Genomic DNA, 21,013 nt, shown 5'->3' with positions numbered 1-21,013 from the left:
ATGGCTACATGACCTACAGGAAAGGTGAGAGACACCAGAGGAGCAGGGAAGAGAGATGCAGCGACCAGGACTGAAGAGTCCAGGACCAACAGGCAGAGACAGGATGGGTGGAGCCAACACAGGCTCTTTGCCCTTGGAGCCTCCTCTCTCCTCCAGCCTTCCCTGGACACGCAGAGGGCAGCCCTCTGCCCCAGTCTGGCACCCCAGGAGTCATCCTGGCTCCCGCATGCTTTCTCATCCCCCACATCCAAGCTGCTGTCAACACCTGCAACTTTACCTCTGGTCTATTTAACCTCTGCAATATCTCTGGAACACACCACCTTCTCTCCTTGGACACTGGCTCTACGGTGCAGACCCCTATCACCTCACACTGGACTACTACAGATCTCCCAAACTCCAGTTTCTCCTCCCATCAGCCACCAAAGCACAGGTCCAACCATGTCACCACACACACACTCACTAAAAAAACTCCAGGGGTTCCCCATCACTTCTGTTTGGCATTCAAAGCCCTTCCCAAGCTCCCCCTTTCCAGGTTTCTTCCACCTTCCTCCCCAGCCTCTCAGCACTCTCTCTGGCTAACCCCCCTGGGCTGGAATGCTCTCTCTCCTTCTCTCTGACCACTGAGCTCCCTGGCTTCCTCTTCATTCCTGACTAAAATCCCACCCTCTCCTGGAAGCCGTTTTCCCTGTTAACTCTTCTCTCGTTATCATCCTGTATGGAGCTTGCTCTGCTTCTGTTTGTTTGCACGTTGTCTCCCCCAGGTTAGCTGTATGTATGTGTAAGCTCCTTGAGGGCAGGGGCTGTCTTTTGCCTCCTTCTGTAATCCTACTGCTTAGAATGGTAGAATACACAGAGAAGGCACTTAATAAGTTTTTATTGCTTGATCACAGAAGATAAAATGAATAATTTTTCATGTTAGTATTTTTTTATTTCTTAAATACGGTTTCCCAATTACATGTAAAAACAGTTTTTGACATTCATTGTTGGGTTTTTTTAAGGTGTGAGTTCCAAATTCTATCCTTTCCCTCCCCTCCCCACTCCCTGAGCTAGTAATATGACATAGGTTATAAACATGCAATTATGTCAAACATTTCCATATTAATCATTTTATGCAGGAAAACTAGAACAAAAAGAAAAAAAGAAAGTGAAAAGCAGTATGTTTCAGTCTGTATTCAGGCGACACCAATGCTTTCTCTGGAGGCGGACAGGATGGCATTTTTTATCGTCAGTCCTTTGGGATTGTCTTGGATCACAGTACTGCTGAGAAAAGCTAAGTCCCAGTTAATTATTGTGACAATGTTGCTGCTGCTGTGTACAACGTTCTCCTGGTCCTGTTCACTTACTTCCCTTTGTATCAGTTCGGGTAAGTCTTTCCGGTTGAGATCATCCTGCTCGTCATAAAATGGACAATTCTGATCATAAAAAATGTGAAAGTGTTTGAACAACCAAACCCAAAGCAGTTACAGTTAGAAGGGAAACACACAGATGGGGGGAAAACCTTTTCATTAAGTTTCTCTGAAAAAGGTCTCATATCTGAGATACACTGGGAACAGATTCAAATGTGTAAGTCTGAGGGCCACTCCCCAGTGGAGAGTCAAAGGGTATTAACAGGCAGTTTTCTGTCCAAGCTGCCAGAATGGCTTCAAAGCACCCTGGTCTGTATGCCTGGCCTGACAAGCACCCTGCCCACACCTCCTTGGTTTCTCTTTTAACTACTGTGGTTTGTCCTTCGTTTTCGAAGAGGACCAATGACGTCATGGGTGTAATGAAGGACTTGGCTTCAAAATACTGAAACTGAACCCACATGTACAAAAATATTTACAGCAGCCCTGTCTGTGGTGGCCAAGAATTGAACAGTGAGGGGATACCCATCAACTGGGGAATGACTGAACAAGTTGTGGTGTATGAGTGTACTGGAATACTATTATGCTATAAGAAATGACGAACAGGCAGATTTCAGAAAAACCTGGAAAGACATTTATGAACTGATGCTGAGCGAAGTGAGCAGAACCAGGAGAGCATTGTACACGATAACAGTCACATTGTGTGATGATCAACTTTGACAGGCTCAGCTCTTCTCAGCAATGCAAGGATCTAAGACAACTCCAAAAAACCCATGATGGAAAATGCTGTCCACAGCCAGAGAGAGAAGCATGGCGTCTGAATGCAGATCAAAGTATACTACTTTGGGTTTTTTTTTCCCTTTCTCCTGGTTTTCCCTTTTTGCTCTGATGCTTCTTTCACAACGTGTCTAATGTGGAAATCTCTTTAATGTGATTGTACACCTATAGCCTATATCAGATTGCTTGCTGTTTTGGGGAGGGGGGGGCAGGGAAGGGAGGGGAATTAGAACTCAAAATCTTATAAAAAGTGAATGTTGAACACTGAAAATTAAGTAATTTTTTTAAAAAAAGCTATTTTAAAAAAGTATGAGGATGGAGAAAAGAACACTAGATTTGACAAATAAGAGAACACTGGTAACTGTAGAGAGGGCAGTTTAGGTGGAATGATAAGATCAGAAGCCAGACAGCAGAGAGTGAGGACAGGGAGAGGACAGGAAGTGGAGGCACCTACTGCACTGTAGATGGCCTTCTCAAGGAGTTTAGCTACAAAAAGCAGGAGACAGGAGGGATGACAGTGGGGACGGACGGATCATGTGAAGTTTTTAAAATGGTGTGACTGAAGTCTGAAGACAGCTAATGTTTGACAACACTGGTGAGCAGTTCAGTGGCATTTCTGTTTAGAATGTACTCGAGTCAAGAGTCGAGAGAAGTCCTATCTTACAAAGGGTAGTTTATATAAAAGTTGTTTAAAACAAAAAAAAAAAGTATATTTATCATTCAACATACCACTTGTCATTAGCCAGTGCAATATTTTCTACCATAGCTAGCTATCCGTTTTCACTGCTTGGTTAGGTGGGTAGCCATCTCTTCTGGGGTCCATGCACAACAGTAACCAGTAACCAGTAACCATCAACCATCTAGCTAACGGGAAACATTCTGAGGTCCATCTACTGTTACAAAGCAAAGGCACTTGGAGAGATACACATTTGCAGTTTTACTGGTATAGTACTGTTTTACACTGAACAAATAGAGAACATAAAATTTAATTTTTGTAGAAATGGTTTTATTTTTTAAGTTATCTCAGCCCCAATGTCTCAATAGATAAAGAATGGAAATGGATTTTAAAAAATGCTGAAAAATGGGTTCATGAGGAAACTCAAAATTCTCCTTCGGATTGAGCCTATGGTGATGAGAAAACTAGTCAAAAGCATTTTGACAGGTCACAATTTCGAAGTAAAACATGTTTGAGACACCTGTATAAAACCAAGCATGAACAAGAAAACCACCTGATAAAGAACACATGGAGACATTGACCATCCACAGCCACACTGTCTAATTCTTGCGATTGCAGCTTAAAGCCTATTCTTTTGTCTGGACATTTACAATGCAAACATGTTTTTTGTTTGTTTTTTGGGCAGGGAAATTGGGGTTAAGTGACTTGCCCAAGGTCACACAGCTAGTACATGTGTCAAGTGTCTGAGACCACATTTGAACAGGGCCGGTGCTCTACTCACTGCACCACCTAGCTGCCCCCAAACATGTTTCTGAAGTGGAAAAAACAGTATCTGAAAACACAGAGCAATTCACTTCTGTGAACAAGAAGCAAAAAAGCAACTAACCTTTTATATTTAGTAAGCTGTCAAATTATAAAAAATGAGGACGCTCATACTATTGCAGAAAAATAAATTTTGCCATGAACCAAAGCAACTGTAAAGTGTATGTTTGCAGACAATTCTCTTAAGAAGTTAGAGATGATAACCTGTTTTCTATTTTTTTAAAAAGGAGTCTCTTCAAACACATTATGTCCAATGATGTTGAATGAGTTACTATACAAAGAGTTCAAAAAAAAGTAACACTTACCCTTTGCAATCACGTAAGACACCTGATGACCGTAACCTAGCCATTTTAACTGTATTTGTAAGATATTTGCTGATGTTAAATGGAAGTATATATGCTACTGTGTTGAGAGGACAGAGAATCTAATTAATTCATACTCTGAAAGAAAACAACTCAGTCCCACAGTTGTGGAATTTACTGAGCAAGAAAAATAAAGGACACACTACGGAGAGACAAACAAGTTTTGGCATCAAAGAGAATGCTCCGAACTTAAAAGCATGTTTCGTGATGCTGTCCAAATAACTAATTCTATAAAATCAGGATTCCTGTAAGTCTCAATGGTTGGCCATTTTATGCAAAGACTGAGCTCGTAGGGGTGGAGCCAAGATGGCGGCTGGAAAGCAGGGACTTGCCTAAAGCTCTCCCCCAGGACCCTCCAAACACCTATAAAAAATGGCTCTGAACAAATTCTAGAACTGCAGAACCCACAAAATAGCAGAAGGAAGCAGGGCTCCAGTCCGGGAAAGCCTGGATAGTCACTAGGTAAGGTCTATTGCACAGAACTGGAAGCGGAGTGGAGCACAGCCCAGCGTGGGCCACGCCTGGACCAACCAGACCAGGAGCCGGACAGTACAGGCCCTAGAGCCCTGAATCAGTGAGCTGTGGAAGTTACCAGACTTCTCAACCCACAAATACCAAAGACAACAGAGCAGGTTAGTGGGAAAAGCTGCTGGAACAGAGTGAAAGGAGGTCGTGGTTGGCCACCACCCCAGGGGCAGCAGAGGTGGTGCAGGTCTGAGGCTGCTTGCTGAGCTACAGCTGCAGTTGCTTCTGGCCCCGGGCCCACCCTGTGGGAGGAATTAAGTGGTGGATCAGAGCAGGAGTGCAGAGTCTGCTTAGATCTGAGTCATGGTCTGGGCTGGCAGTTCTTGGGGGAAGAGGAGCGCTGGTGTGGCAGAGATGGTTGTATGGAAATAGCTCTGAAAACAGCACAGCCACTCAAGCTTGGAACAAAGTACTCTTTACTCTACAAGAAGTCATACCCTGACAAAAAACTCAAGGGTCAAGTACTTGGCTGGGAACGTGGCCAGGCAGTGAAAACAGACTCAGATTTAGACTCAGACTTTGAAATCTTTCTTTGGTGACAAAGAAGACCAAAATATACAGCCGGAAGAAGTCAACAAAGTCAAAGAGCCTACATCAAAAGCCTCCAAGAAAAACATGAACTGGTCCCAGGCCATGGAAGAGCTCAAAAAGGATTTGGAAAAGCAAGTTAGAGAAGTAGAGGAAAAATTGGGAAGAGAAATGAGAGAGATGCAAGAAAATCATGAAAAGCAAGTCAATGACTTGCTAAAGGAGACCCAAAAAAATACTGAAGAAAATAACACCTTAAAAAATAGACTAACCCAAATGGCAAAAGAGCTCCAAAAAGCAAATGAGGAGAAGAATGCCTTGAAAGGCAGAATTAGCTGAATGGAAAAGGAGGTCCAAAAGACCACTGAAGAAAATACTACCTTAAAAATTAGATTGGAGCAAATGGAAGCTAGTGACTTGATGAGAAATCAAGACATTATAAAACAGAACCAAAGGAATGAAAAAGTGGAAGACAATGTGAAATATCTCATTGGAAAAACCACTGACCTGGAAAATAGATCCAGGAGTGATAATTTAAAAATTATTGGACTACCTGAAAGCCATGATCAAAAAGAGCCTAGATATCATCTTTCAAGAAATTATCAAGGAAAACTGCCCTGATATTCTACAGCCAGAGGGTAAAACAGAAATTGAAAGAATCCACCTCCTAAAAAAGATCCCCAAAAAAGTGAGCTCATTACACTTCAGAAGGGTAACACAGATGGCAGCTGGCTCTCCCACATCAGAGAGAATTGTCTACTTGAATTGAGAGAAAAGTTAGTTGCTTTCTTCTCTAACCACCCTTTTTCACCTGAGTAATCAATGGCTACAAGGATCAGCATGTTTAGTAGACATCTTTTCAAAAGTTAACAAATTCCACACCCTAGGGAAGGGGGAGGGCATGGTGCAACACAAGCATTCACCGTGCAAGACAAAAAAAAAAGTATTGTTAGAGAAACTAAAATTTACATTCTGAATTTCCTCAGGACCATAATTCTGGATCTAGTCTTTTAGCTATAAGAGAGCATTACCTAGACAGTGCCAATTGAGGGGAGGTGAAAAGGTGAAAAGTTCCCAAAAGAACCTTGTTTGGGAAAAGAAACTCCTAGGAGATGTTCTGTGGACACAGCGCAGGCCCTGTCCCCAAGATGTCACCTAAGCAGCACCCACTGAAGGGCCTCCCGGACAGCTCCTCCTTGGCATAGCCTAGCCAAGCCACAGCCCTGGCAGACTTTGGCAGTCTTTGGCAGAGGCTGTAGTGTATTTTCTTTAGGCTCTAGGAGGCTCCAGAGTACACAGTAAGAAAGACCAACAAATGAGGAATGCCAAGTGCCTGAACAACTTCAGGTGGGCTTTCAGCCTCTCGGAGTCCAGAGGACTTGCCAAACTTGCATTTACTCCCTTGATTGTTTCTGAGAGCTGGGGGCCCTGTTACTCACATTACCCACCTCTGGGGAAGCCTTAAGACCAACAAGAGAGAAATGTGTATTTTGGAGATTTGCTGGAGCCACGACAGGTGGGAACATCAGGCCACAGAGAGAAGAGGGTCTCTGCAGGCCATCCTGGGCTTCAGCACCACCCACTCTGGGTGTGATGGATCTGGAATTTGGTTCCAGCTGCCTGGGAGCAGGTGCCATTGTATCCCTAGCACCTAACCAAAGTCCTGGCACACAGTAGGTGCTTAATAAATGTTTCAATTCAATTAGTAAGATCAGTCTGTAGGCTTGCCCCTCCCTGGCTAGGTACTAGCACTTGGTAGACTGTTTACTTTCTCAATTACAGAGAATCACTTTCCGTAGCTAATTCTAACCACCTCGCCCCCCCCCCACCCCCGCCACAACGAACTCCTCCTTTACCCTGTTTCACATAAAGAGGCAGGCCTTCCTGCTGAGGGAAACTCTCAATGTGGTGCCCAGTACTCCATCTTCTCCAGGCGACTGCCCCCATCAGGCCTGCTCTCTGGCGTCTTCCATCTCCTCATCCCTGCTGCAGCCTTCTCACCCTACATGGGCCATCCTTCTCCCTCTCTACCCTCTCCCTGGATGCCCTCCTCAGCCCTCCTGGCCTCCTATGAGGAGGATTCTCAGATATGGAATTCTGCTCCACCCAATGCCTCCTGGTACCTCAAACCTGTCACACAGACATCTCATTGGCTTTTCTGGATGCCACAGATCACTGCTAATTCATCCTGAATCTTTTTTCAGAACAACTGCCTTCAGATGAAGTCCACTGGTATAGACAGGTCCAAGACTTTACACTGATCCTTACTGAATTACATCTGACTAAACTCAGTCCAATGTTGGGACCTCTGAAGACCTTTTGGGCCCTGACTCAGTTGTCCAGGGTGTCAGCTCTCCCTCCCAGCTAGGAGTGATGAGCCTGCCTTTCTGGGCTTTTATCTGAAGAATGGATCAAAATGGTCAAAGCCCAGGGCCAAGCACAGACCCCTAGGGCTCCTCTGGAGCGCTCCTGCCCTCCTGACACAACCATCCAACCATGCATCCAGATGTGTGAGCTAACCAATCCACAGCTTTCCATCTTCTCTACCAGAACAGCAAGGGACACGTGATGGAAAGCTTTGCTAAAATCTAGGTAAATTCATTTACTAGGTCACCAACTAATTCTCCAATCTAAACCTGCCCAGTTCCTTTTACCTGATACTCTAATGCTGTCCACACCCTCACTACTCTGGCTGCCCTTCAGGAAGCACACGTGCACTTCCCATAGAGTAGAGGCCCTACCTGGTGTGACAGAAAAGCTGGAGTCAAAGGCCCTGGGTTCCAATCTCAGCAGCCCTGCTCTAGCAGACCTGGGAAATACTGGAAAGGTCACTGTCTCTAGCAACTCTAGGAAGGAAGGTGGTGAGGGGGGAGGGGGGACAGAGGAGGTCGTTTCGAAGAGTCCTGCTTTATATATAACTTGTATATAACTCTGCCCCTATGAACCTGCGTGAACAGGATCTGGCATTTCTATGTTCCACACCTCAAAGCACTTGGCATTCGTCTTCCTCAGAAGCACCCGATTCAGCCTGCATGGCTTTTGTATTCACAAACTGGTAAATGTTTGGTTTACCCTGATGACAACAATACACCACCGTATACGGTCCCAATTTCAACCCTGAAGGAAGAATCCCAATGAAGAACTAATGATAATAAGATAAGAATGCTAAGAAATGCTGCTGTTTATTTAGTCACTGACAGTCGTGTCTGTCTCTTCCTGACCCCATCTGGGGTTCTCCTGGCAGAGATAGTGGAGCAGCTTGCCATTTCCTTCTCCAGCTCATTTGAAGATGAGGAAACTGAGGCAGAGTGGAGTGACCTGACCAGGGTCACCCAGCTAGCCGATGTCTGAGGCCAGATGTGAAATCAAGTCTTTGTGACTCCAGGCCCAGCACTCTACCCACTTAACTACCTAGCTGCCCTGGATGTGCCTGGCACTGTGCTAAGCACTTTACAGTTATTATCTGTCTGATCCTCACAACAACCTGAAAGACAGGTGCCAGTATTCTCCTCATTTTACAGTCGAGAAAATGGGGGAAGGCAGAGGCAAAGTGAACTGGCCAGGGTCACACAGTTAGTATCCGAGGTCAGATCTGAGCTCGGGTCTTCCTTACTCCAGGCTCTATCCACTGAGCCACCAGCTGCCTTCAGCACTTCTGAGAGGAAGGAGCCACGCTCCTCCCCAGTCTGTTCTCTGGCAAACCAAATATTCAGAAGTGTAGTACTTTAAGAACTGCGTATCTTTGGCCAATTTAAAGGCAAAACCAAAAAAGTTAAGCAGCTCCCATCAATAACGCTGTCTTCTTACCACTCCCCAGTTTTAGTGAAACCAAATATTCAATGTCTTAAAACTCTTGGGTTTTAGAAAGATGTGTGACTGTATTTTGAAAAGTAAAAGAATGCTGGATTTGTAAAACACAAGTCATTTTAAATTCGAATAGTTACCTTAAACATACAAATCACAATCTATTCCTAATGGAGATTCTAACCACTCCCTAAATCAAGATGCTTCACCTCTTTCCACGTAGAGTCCACTCTTAAACCAGCTATAAATGTCCTTCACAGAACTTGAAAAAGTCTTGTCTGTGTGAACCTTCTCAGATGACACCTCACTAGTCTCTCTTATATGTTTCCAACCCCATAAATTCAGTTCTAATGAAGGAGATTCTGTGAGATTCCACAAAGCCAAAATATTTCCTCAGAGAAGCACACGACTGAACCGTTAGCAAATTAAAAAGTTCAATCCAATCAGAAACAGAAACTAAAAACATTCATTCCCACCACCAATGCAAAAAGTTCTGGTCCAAAGTCTGCAGTAACGGCGATTACACAACCACCTCCTCTACTTCAAGGAGTCTCAGGAGGGGACAAGCAGAGCCCACCACAAAAACCAGCCTAAGGAAGGACGGGACCAAAGGCTCCGGCCCCAGCAGCTTGCAGAACTCTTGCCGACGAAAGGGCGAGTCAGAAGATTCAGACAGCGTGTTATTGTAAGAGTGTACGCGGAAAGTCACCAACATTCACCCATTCAGCGTGTCACATCAACAGTGACGTAGCAGGTGCTTCAGTACCTAGGGATGTATCTTAAGGAGATCACAAAAAAGGGAGAAGGATCCACGTGCACAAAAATACTTACGGCAGCTCTGTCTGTGGTGGCCAGGAACTGGAAACTGTGGTATGTGAATGTAATGGAGTGCTATTGTGCTACAAGAAATGACAAGCAGGCGCATTTCAGATAAACCTGCAAAGACTTTTATGATCTGATGCTGAGTGAAGTGACCAGAACCAGGAGAACACCATACACAGTAACAGCCACAGTGAGCGGTGACTGACCTTGACAGACTCAGCTCTTCTCAGCAAAGCAGGGATCTAAGACAACGCCAAAAGGCTCATGATGGAAAATGCCCCCTACATCCAGACAAAGAACCAGGGAGTCTGAGTGCAGAGGGAAGCAGACTGTTTGCTCCCTTTTTTTTGTTTTGTTTTTTCTTTCCTTGGCTTTTCCCTTTTCTGATTCTTCTTTTGCAACACAACTAATGTGGAGATATGCTTAATATGATTGTACCTGTGTAGCCTGTATCAGAGTGAGGAAGGGAGAAGAAAATTTGGAACTCAAAATTTTACAAAAGTGAATGCTAAAAACTATCTTTACATGTAATTGGGAAAAAAAATACTATCAAGTGGGGACAAAAATAACAAAAAAGATAACACCTAGAAAGACTGCCACTAACAGGTTGATAATTTCTGATAAATGAGTATCTGTTACAGCCAGTCAATTAGCATTTCTTAATCCCTACCATGTGCTGCACTACACTGGGCTGTGCACCGAGGATCCGAAGGAAGACAGAAGACAGGCCTGGCTCTCAAGAAGCTCAGCTCAATGGGCAAACCACCCTGCAAAAGACAGTGCAGAGAGGACAGAGCAGTGGAGCAGCAATCCCTAACAGAGGGAAGACGGGCTTCAGCTGGGACTAAGAGGAGGCCAGGAACACTCTCCATCCTCTGCCCTGACTCCGGGCCTCCCCAGCCTCCTCCTACAGAAAGCCTTCCCCAACCCTTCTTCCTCCCAGTGCTTTCCCTCCCCAAATCATCTCCTATTTATCCTATCACTTGCTTCATATATATTTGTTCGCATGCTGTCTCCCCTGTTAGACTGCAAGGGAATGCCTTCTGCCTGGCATGCCTGATTCACTGACAAAGAGGGAGATTTCCAGGCTTGGGGACAGCCAGTGAAAAAGCCAGGAACTGGGAGACGGGATGTCTTGCTGGAGGAAAGGCAAGGAGACCAGTGTCTCAGGATCACCAAGTATGTAGGGGGTGGGGAGGAGGAAGAAGGTGGAAGAAGGCTGGGATGGGGACGAAAGGCTTTGAACACCAGAGGATTTCTGTCTGATCCTGGAGGTGACAGGGAGCCCTTGGAGTCTGACTGCCCATGACCTAGGTTTGGACATTTATTTTAAAAAACCAAACAGATACTGTTCAAGCCAAACATCCACCAACTTCAAAGTATGTTCCAGGAGGTGGATCTCACATGGCACTAACAAATATTGTGAAAACTCCAGCTCCCATGCCATCTGCCTTCATCCAGAAATCCCGAGGATTTTACATAACTTGTGTGATAGGGGACAGGAAACGGATGGGGAAATGAAATGCACAATTCTCTCCTTAGGCAAGAAATGGGCTTGTTTTTTCCCTATCCAGGAGAATGAACCAAAAGCCAAAGACATTAGCCTGAAGTATCTTCTGTCTTTCTCTCATCCATCAGACAGCTGCAAGGCTATCAGGGAAGGAACCACCAAGGTGAGGGGGCCCTGCACAAGCCTGTGACAATTGTCCCCAAAGCTCAGAGACCGAGGACAGCGGTTAAGAAGTGATGACAGCTGTTCCATTCAACATCTAAAGAAGAAACAGGCAGCTCCTAGTATGGGAGAGGAGTGGGGAAGGGAAGTGAAAGTCAGGGAGAAGCAAGGGCAAATTCCCCAAGGAAGACAAGACTGTTTACCAGCATCCCAAGGGCTGGCCAGGGAATCAAGCACCTGGACTCCAAAGCCAGACTAACTGTACCCAAGACTTTGGCACATGGGCCAAGCAGAGGAGATCAGCAATCCTCCTAAAGCCCCCAATCATGTTGCGTAGGGCTGTCAGTCAGGTGTATAGTTCAAAGTGTCAAAATGATCTAAAGTCTACAAGCTCCCCTGAGCAGCCTAGAAATCACAAGGGGTCGGAGGGAGGCTGAGCTTTGGCAGAAAAACAACCAGAGTTGGTCCATTTTGCCCACTCACTCCCTATTAGTCAACTCTGTAAAGGCAGAAGACGCTCTCCAGGATCCATCACTGTTAGCGAAGCTAATAGCCAGCAGACTCCAACAGCGCTTATTAAGCAATTATCTCATGCTGGGCACCAAAGTCCCTAGACTCAAGAAGGGAGAAACCATGTCCACACATAATTAAAGAAAACATTCCAAGCAAACAGAATCTGCTCTTGGTGGGGGAGAGGGATTGAGATCAGGAAAGGCCTGAGTCGTGAGGGGGAACGTCACGTACAGACAGCAGCGAGTCAGGCAGCCCATGAATGGGCACAGTGTGGAACAAGCCAGGAAAGGAAGCCCAGGGCCAGACAACGAAGGTTTTGAAAGGGCCAACAAGCGGGCTGGCACTCTCTCCTAGAAACAGTAAGAAGCCCCTGGAGGGGCCTGAACGGGGAGCTCGATGACGGTCTTGAGGTGGGATCTGGGGGACGGCTGAGAGATCCCAGAGACACTAAGCCCAAATCAGAGGCCAGTGCCCCAGAGCAGGTGGGAAGTGCTAAGGGCCTACACAAGGGAAGTGAATACTCCTCCTCAGAGACCTGAATCCCCCAGCTCCCAGGGCTCCGAAGGCCAGTGCCTTGGTCAATGAGATTCAAAGGACTATCAATCTCACGCTGGCAGGGAAGAGAAGAAGCCTTTACATCGCACCTACTGTGCGCCCGGCCCTGGGCCAAGTAAGAACTTCACCAACACCCCCTTTGGTCCTCACAACAACCCACTACTATTCCCATTTCACAGCTGAGAAAACGGAGGCAGACAATGGTGAGTGACCCAGTTGGGAAGCGTCAGAGGCCCAATCGAAACCAAGGACTTCCTGATTCCAGGTCCAGGGGATCTTGGAGGCCTCCAGTGCTGATCTCCTCATTTTAACCAGGAGGAAAATATAAAGAGTCCCACAGAGACGAAGTGACTGGCCCAAGGTCACACCTACTGCTCCCCAGCACTGGCCCATCCAACTGCAGTCACCATTCTTAAGCCTCTTACCCACTCATTTATGGCCACATCTCAGCCCTGGCTTCTGCCACATCGGTTCTGAACAGGGCTGGAACCAGACTCAAAGCACACAGAAGGGGGCCAAGATAAATTCATATTCTATTTATTCATTCATTCATATTATACTCACCTGGGCCCTCACTGCAGCCAAGTCACCTTTCTCTGTCTCCTCCCAGGAATGATTTCCAAGTTTTCTTCCACCCTCCCTCCACCCCACTCACAGCTAAGAGCCTCACTGGCCTCTTATTAGCTGAGGTTATAGACGATAAGCTCCCTCTGCCTTCCCTTCACCTCAGAACACCTTGACATCATCTCTTGTACTCTCCTTTCTCCTCAGTCTCTGATCAAGGGGTGGTGCTCTCTGCTCCAGCGAGTCCAGTCAGGAATCAACAGCTCCACGGTCCAGAGACATCTTACCTTCACCGTGTGCAAACCTGGCTCTTTGCCCTCTTCCTATCTGGCCCATTTCTGCTTGAGGCTCCCCAGCCTCTCTGGGGCCCCTCACTCTCCATCATCCGTCCCACATCCACAGACACCGCCCCTCACCATTTCTAGCCCTCTGTGTCTCTGTACCGGCCTCATCACTTGGACTCCTAACTGGCCTCACAAAGCCCATCTGGGCCTTTAGGAGGTAGCTCTGGCACAATGCTCCACAGGAGGCCCAACTTTATCTTGTGTCCCTGTTCTTTCATCAGAACACCACTGAAAGGAGAGGTGGACAGGCAAAGTGATGAGAACTGGGGGCAAGGCGGGTGGGATTCAGGAATGTGAACCTGCGTCTGCAGGCACAGTGCTGCCTTTATCAGAAAGGGTCAGGTTAGGAAAGGAAGAGGCGGGAGAGGCAATCACAATTCTATTGAGGCCCTAGGGCAGGCTCCAACTGGCAATGTGGGCCTGGAGCTCAGGCAAGAGAGCAGGGCTGGATGCAGAGTGCGACCAGGCGTCTGCAAAGAGAGAGCACCTGGACTGAGAGAGCGGATGAGATCCCGAGCAAGAGTGTGCGGAGAAGACAAGGAAGCCCGGGGCAGAAGGGAGGGTAAGAACGGAGGGGCAGAGAGGAGGGGTCAGAACGGAGAGACAGAGAGGGGGCAGGACAGAAGGACAGAGAGGAGGGGGCAGAATGGAGAAACAGAAAGGAGTGGGCAGAACGGAGGGGGCAAAGAGGAGGGGGCAGAATGGAGGAACAGAAAGGAGTGGGCAGAACAGAGGGCCAGAGAGGAGGGGGCAGAACGGAGGGGGCAGAAGGGAGCGGGCAAAGAGGAGGGGCAAAATGGAGGGGGCAAAACGGAGGGAGCAGAACGGAGGGGGCAAAGAGGAGGGGCAAAATGGAGGGGCAGAGAAGAGGAGACAGAACGGAGGGGCAGAGAGGAGGGGGCAGAACAGAGGTGCAGAGAGGAGAGACAGAGAGGGGGCAGAACAGAGGGCCAGAGAGGAGGGGGCAGAACGGAGCGGGCAAAGAGGAGGGGCAAAATGGAGGGGCAGAGAAGAGGAGGCAGAACGGAGGGGCAGAACAGAGGTGCAGAGAGGAGAGACAGAGAGGGGGCAGAACAGAGGGCCAGAGAGGAGGGGGCAGAACGGAGCGGGCAAAGAGGAGGGGCAAAATGGAGGGGCAGAGAGGAGGGGTCAGAACGGAGAGACAGAGAGGGGGCAGAACAGAAGGACAGAGAGGAGGGGGCAGAATGGAGAAACAGAAAGGAGTGGGCAGAACAGAGGGCCAGAGAGGAGGGGGCAGAACGGAGGGGGCAGAACGGAGCGGGCAAAGAGGAGGGGCAAAATGGAGGGGCAGAGAGGAGGGGGCAAAACGGAGGGAGCAGAACGGAGGGGGCAATGAGGAGGGGCAGAGAAGAGGAGGCAGAACGGAGGGGCAGAGAAGAGGAGGCAGAACGGAGGGGCAGAGAGAGGAGGGGGCAGAACGGAGGGGGCAGAATGGAGGGAGCAGAAGGGAGCGGGCAAAGAGGAGGGGCAAAATGGCAGGGGCAGAGAAGAGGAGGCAGAACGGAGGGGCAGAGAGGAGGGGTCAGAACAGAGAGACAGAGAGGGGGCAGAACAGAAGGACAGAGAGGAGGGGGCAGAATGGAGGAACAGAAAGGAGTGGGCAGAACAGAGGGCCAGAGAGGAGGGGGCAGAACGGAGGGGGCAGAAGGGAGCGGGCAAAGAGGAGGGGCAAAATGGAGGGGGCAAAACAGAGGGAGCAGAACGGAGGGGGCAATGAGGAGGGGCAAAATGGAGGGGCAGAGAAGAGGAGGCAGAACAGAGGGGCAGAGAAGAGGAGGCAGAACGGAGGGGCAGAGAGGAGGGGGCAGAACGGAGGTGCAGAGAGGAGAGACAGAGAGGGGGCAGAACAGAGGGGGCAGAACAGAAGGACAGAGAGGAGGGGGCAGAATGGAGAAACAGAAAGGAGTGGGCAGAACGGAGGGGGCAAAGAGGAGGGGGCAGAATGGAGGAACAGAAAGGAGTGGGCAGAACAGAGGGCCAGAGAGGAGGGGGCAGAACGGAGGGGGCAAAGAGAAGGGGGCAGAATGGAGAACAGAAAGGAGTGGACAGAACGGAGGGGCAGAGAGGAGGGGGCAGAATGGAGGGGGCAAAGAGGAGCGGGCAGAACGGAGGAACAGAAAGGAGTGGACAGAACAGAGGGGGCAAAGAGGAGGGGCAGAACAGAAGGACGGAGAGGAGCGGGCAGAATGGAGGGGCAGAGAAGAGGAGGCAGAACGGAGGGGCAGAGAGGAGGGGTCAGAACGGAGGTGCAGAGAGGAGAGACAGAGAGGGGGCAGAACAGAAGGACAGAGAGGAGGGGGCAGAATGGAGGAACAGAAAGGAGTGGGCAGAACGGAGGGAGCAGAACAGAGCGGGCAAAGAGAAGGGGGCAGAATGGAGAACAGAAAGGAGTGGACAGAACAGAGGGGCAGAGAGGAGGGGGCAGAACGGAGGGGGCAAAGAGGAGGTGGCAGAGAGGAGGGAGCAGAATGGAGGGGGCAAAGAGGAGGGGGCAGAATGGAGGAACAGAAAGGAGTGGACAGAACAGAGGGGGCAGAACGGAGGGGGCAAAGAGGAGGGGCAGAATGGAGGGAGCAGAACGGAGGGGGCAGAACGGAGGGGCAGAGAGGAGGGGGCAGAACAGAAGGACAGAGAGGAGGGGGCAGAATGGAGGGCCAGAGAGGAGGGGGCAGAACGGAGGGGCAGAGAGGAGGGGCAGAACGGAGGGGCAGAGAGGAGGGGGCAGAACGGAGGGGAAGCCCGCACAGGAGCAAGGACTGGGGGCCAGTCAAAGCCACCGAGAAGAAATGAAGGAAAAGGCAAACCCCGAGAGCGGAGCGGGCCTTGGCGGAGAAGGGAGAGCTGAAAAGCACAGGCTGCGGGCCGGGGCTCCTAAGGAGTCGCTGGCTGGGGTCCTCGGGGGGCAAGGAAGGGCACAGCTACGGGGCGGAGTCCCGTGCAGCGCGGGGCAAAGGCAGGCTGAGCCGCTGCCTCCGGCCAGGGTCCCCGGGAAGGCTCCGACCAGATGCCGGCCACGGCGGGGAGGCCCCGCGGTCAAGTGAAACTGACTGTGCCGGAGCGGAGTTCCCAGACTCGGAAGTTCCCGGCGCGGAGGCAACTTTGTAACAAGAGAGTCTGCCCCGGCGGCTGGGGGCGGGGAGCGGGAAGGGCAACAAAGAGCCCGCTGGGGGCCCGCTCTGCGCTTTACAGCGGGGGAAACTGAGGCAGGCCTGCGGCGGAGCGGCCGGCTCGGGGTCACGCGGCTCCCCCCGCCCCTCCCCCCGCCCCACTCACCGAGGAGCGCGTGGAAGAGGCTGCTCTGGAAGATGCCGATGACGCGCTCGAGGGAGCCCCGCAGCGGCCGGTCGTGCGCGGGGCTCAGCTGCGCGCGGTATTCCTGCAGCAGCCGCAGGGCCCGCTCCGTGTCTGCGGGGACAGGTCGGGGGGGGGGGGGCGATGAGTGCGCGGCGGGGAACCCTCTCCCCTCCCCCCTCCCCCCCAGCCCAGCCCGCCCCGCCCCCTCCCGCGGCCCGGCATCCCCTCCCCCTCCGGCCCGCTCACCTCGCTTCCGCACGGGCATGGCTTGCGCGCGTCGGCCCCGCCTCACGCCCCGAGCGCCATGGCCCGCCCGGCCGGCCGCTTCTCCGGGGCTCGGGGCCCCCCGGGTCCGCCCGCCGCAGCCGCCGCCGCTCCCCTCCTCCGCCTGCGCGCGCTCGCTCTCTCTCTCCCTCCCTCCCTCTCTCTCTCTCTCTCGCCGCTGCTGCCTCCTCTTCCTCCTCTTCCTCCCCCTCCTCCTCCTCCTCCTCGGGCTCTCCCCTCAAACTTTCCTCCAAGATGGCGGCCCCCGAGCCGGACGGCCGCGCCCCCACGTGACCGCCTTCCCCCGCGCCGCCAGCCAATGGCAAGTGAGCGGGCGGCGGCGCGAGCCCGAGCGGCCCGAACGCCAGGCAGCCCCGGGGAGGGGGGGGCGGGAGCGGGGGGGGGGCGGAAGAGGAGGGCGGGGCCCGGGCGTGGAGGGGCGGGGCTGGGCCCCCCGCCGAACGGGGCCGGCGTGCCTTAAAGGGCCCGCGAGCCACAGGTGGCTGCCCCGCCGGCCGGCCCGCGGGCGGGACTGAGCCTCAGGTGGGCTGGCCGCGCCCCGGGGCGGGGCCGGAGGAGGAGCCGCTGTTGTACCCCATAATGAGGAGGGCGCTTCCACTCCTGGGGATGGGGGGCGGGGGGAGGAACACCAAAGAAGCTCGGAGCCGGGGGTCGCTTGGGGGACGGCTCCGAGCCCGGGCCCGGGACAGGACCAAACTTTAGCCCCAGGGCTAGAGGCCGTGGAGCAAGGGCCCACGGGATTACGGAAAAGGAAACTGAGGCCCGTGGCCTGGCCGAGGTCCCGCGGAGCTCTCAGCGCGGCAGAATCAAGGTTTTACAGGATGAAATCCCGCCCAGCGGCTGCAGGAAAGATGCTCATTTTGTGATCGTACCCTAAGAACGCCTGCTGTGAAGAACCCACGGACAAACGTATCTCGGGCGCTCCTGGAGGCGCGGGCCCCAGGCTGGAGGAGCGCTGTGCCCGGGGTGCCCCCTGGTGAGGGCGCCCGGACCCCTGAGCAGCGCTCTCTGGGAGGCACAGCCCCAGGCTGGAGGAGCGCTTGGGCATCCCCGACCGTCCCACCTTGGTGAGAATTCTCGGACTCCTGGATAGTGCTGGCATTTCACGCCATCCCGGCCTCCTCCCCCACCCAGGCTGGGGGCTCCCTCCTCCACCCGATGAAAGGCAGCGCTTGGAGACTGTTGGGGAGGGGCCTTCTCCCCAGCCCACCCCCTACTTTCTGTAATGTTCTCAGAGGAGATAAACAGTTCCACCACCCCCTCCTCAAAAGAAAGCTCCACAGGGAAATGGGACCATTGCAAGGCCAGCCCACCCACCCAGAGGAAAGGGGAGCAGAGCCCACCCACAGGTCACAGAGAATGGAGATATCAAGGAAATAGAAGGTCCCAGTGCCAGGCTCTGGAGGGCTGTGGAGAGGAGGCACCTCACACACCAGGGCTGAGGCTACCGGAGCTGGAGTTTTGGACTTGGGCTAAGAGAAACCAAGCCGACCCATTGGGAGGAGTAGGAAAGCACACTGATGCCCATCTTGAATGGATGGACCAAAATCAGACGTGTCGAGCCATCTGACCATACTCTCCATCGGTGGTTCTCATCTGTACCCACGCCATGGACCTCCACGGTGCTGAACCCTACCCCCGGGCACCGTGGGCTCCAATCCAGCTCCCACTTCACTTTCCAAACCAGTCACCTTGAAGACCCCCCAAACCTCCACCCCCTTCCTAACTCCCCAGTTATGGTAAGTCTCCCCCATTAGAATGTCAGCTTCTTGAGGGCAGACAGGGACTGTCTAGAGCTTGTATTTGCATCCCCATCAGCACAGTCCCTGACACATAATAAATAACACTTCATAAATGCTTTTTGTCATGCATTGTCTATCCAATAACATCTCAAGAAGTCGTTTGTCAGTGTATCTACATTGTATCCATCTACATCCCCCCTCTTAGACAAGTCTGTCTTTTACTATAGTGAGGAACGTAATGCCATATAGTATTTGCATGTTCTCTCCTCCCTTAGATCAGAAGCTCCTTGAGGGCAGGGGCTGTCTTGGACCTCTTTGCACCTTAGCACAATGCCTGGGACACAGTGGACACTTAACAAGTGTCAGGGATAGTCCGCTGTACTATGCCAAACTTCCTGCATCCTCGAAGCTACCCTCCCCAGCACCTCTCTGACTAAACTCAGTCTCTGTTGCCCCACCACCCATTCTGCCATGGCTTTGACCTGGTGCAGTACCGGCTGCATAGGGAAGGCTCCACCCAGCCTGCCAACCAGCTTGGCCTCTATCACAGATCCAGGTATGTTGCCTGGGGGGAAGGCTTTGGGGGGAGGGAGCTGATATGTGGGGCCCCATTTCGGGTGGACTCCCTAACTCTGAGCGGAAGTCCCAAGGAAACCCTCATCTCTTAGCACCCAATTGCAAGAGGTAGTCACTGTAATGAAGAGAAGATCTTGTGTATTGTGCTGGAGAGATACAAGTCGGAGCCCACCCCAAGCAGCCTCTCCAGTTCCCAGTCAGGCGGTTGGATACAGTATATCAGAGAACACACCAGTAATATGTCGCAGGCAGGGCACTGTGGCACATCATCCCTGCTTCTCATCCCCACAGCCCATAACAGTTGGAATCCAGTTTGTCACCCAGCCTTGGGGATCATCCCAAAGACTTTCTTCAATTTCTTCTGTTTAATATGTAGGATAGGCCGGGTCAGGATGTGTTATCATGTTGATTTTGCAGATGAAGCTGAGGCCTAGAGCAGGCAGCTAAGGTCAGGCATCCGCAAAGCTAGGGAGAGAGGAGCAGGGACTGGATTTCAGGGGGACTGCCTCCTGTCCGGATCTCTTATTTCTCTGCACCCTGGCTTCCTTTCACCTGGCTGACTTCTCCCTTCCATGGCAATATGTATATGGATATATACGTGTGTGTGTGTGCGCGTATGAATAAAGTGCCAGAGAAAAACAAAGCTGAGGATATTCTGACGTTATTGTGGAAAAGGTGTTTGCTAATTTCTTAGCAGTGGAGAAAATTTTGTTAGAAATAAGATAAATCAATTTGCAATTGGTAAATGTTGAAACTATAAAAAAAAGTGAAATTCAATAAGCATATATTAAGCTCCTATCATGTGCTAACCTCTATACCAAATGCTAAGAATACAAAGACAAAATAAAGTCATCCCCTGCCCTCAAAGAGCTTATGATTGTGATAGAACGGTAGAGGCCATACAGTCTGGAGGACGCGGCTCAAATCCAGCCTCAGAGGCTTCCTAGTTAGGTGATCTGGGGCGAGTCACCTTGTCTTTTTGTGCGCCCGGGTCCTCATCTATACAATGAGAGGGTTACATTTGATGGCTTCAGCCAAATTCCCAGGTACCCTTTGGCTCTGGATCTGTGACCCTCTGAGTTGCTGCGGTATCATTTTGTAATGGAAAAAAAAATTTCATCCAACTTTTCTTCAATGAATCAACACGACTTGGATGAAAAGGGAAACACTTAATGGAGAAAAAACAAAGGTCTGCGATATATCAAACATTTCTGGTAAGTATCTTGTGTCCGAGGCATATGAGGCCGAAAGCTTTCATTTCCCCAATGGATGGACGGTCAAAGGGCGTGAGTAACAAATTCTCCGGAAAATGGCGAACTGTTAACGATCGTAAGAAAGGATTCCCGAAATCACTAGGGCACGCAGATCAAAATATCTTTGAGATTTCGTCTTACAGTCGACAGCTTGGCAAAGGTAACAAAAGACGGAAATATTCAGTGTTGGAGAAACACACACAAGTGAATTGTTGGTAGAGCTGGAAAGTGATGTACCCATTTTGGGAAGCAATTTGGAATTATGCAAAGAGAATAACGAAGTACCTATGCCTTTCCACCTAAGGCCCGCTGCTGGGCATGTGCCTCAAAGAAGTCAAAGAGACCAAGAAAGTCCCCACCCACACCCACCAAGATATTTATGGTAGCAAACAACTGGAAGTTTGGTTGGAAACATGCTTAAATAAATTCAGGTCTGAGAGGAGTTCCCCATATCCCTAATTCACAATTACAGACAGCCAGATCCATCAGAGGTATGAGCTAGGCATGGATGAGGCCTAGTGAATCAGTCAAGCGA

General features: G+C 50.7%; 1 protein-coding gene across 9 annotated transcripts in view; it reads right to left on the bottom strand.

The window, feature by feature from the left end:
* The window catches only part of DLG1 (discs large MAGUK scaffold protein 1), a 223,965-nt gene extending 207,001 nt beyond the window's left edge, over positions 1-16,964 (bottom strand). For all 9 annotated transcript variants that reach the window (XM_036754320.1, XM_036754321.1, XM_036754322.1 and 6 more), the window contains exons 1-2: positions 16,869-16,964; positions 16,602-16,733 (exon numbers count right to left, since the gene is read on the bottom strand). In XM_036754320.1, the coding sequence (XP_036610215.1) occupies positions 16,602-16,733; positions 16,869-16,887 (151 nt within the window). In that variant the 5' untranslated portion in view covers positions 16,888-16,964. The remainder of the gene's footprint in view (positions 1-16,601; positions 16,734-16,868) is intronic.
* Between the last annotated feature and the right edge of the window lie 4,049 nt (positions 16,965-21,013).

Source organism: Trichosurus vulpecula, chromosome 4, assembly GCF_011100635.1.
Source record: "Trichosurus vulpecula isolate mTriVul1 chromosome 4, mTriVul1.pri, whole genome shotgun sequence".
NCBI lineage: Eukaryota > Metazoa > Chordata > Mammalia > Diprotodontia > Phalangeridae > Trichosurus > Trichosurus vulpecula.
This window is presented reverse-complemented; position numbering and strand designations above follow the sequence as displayed.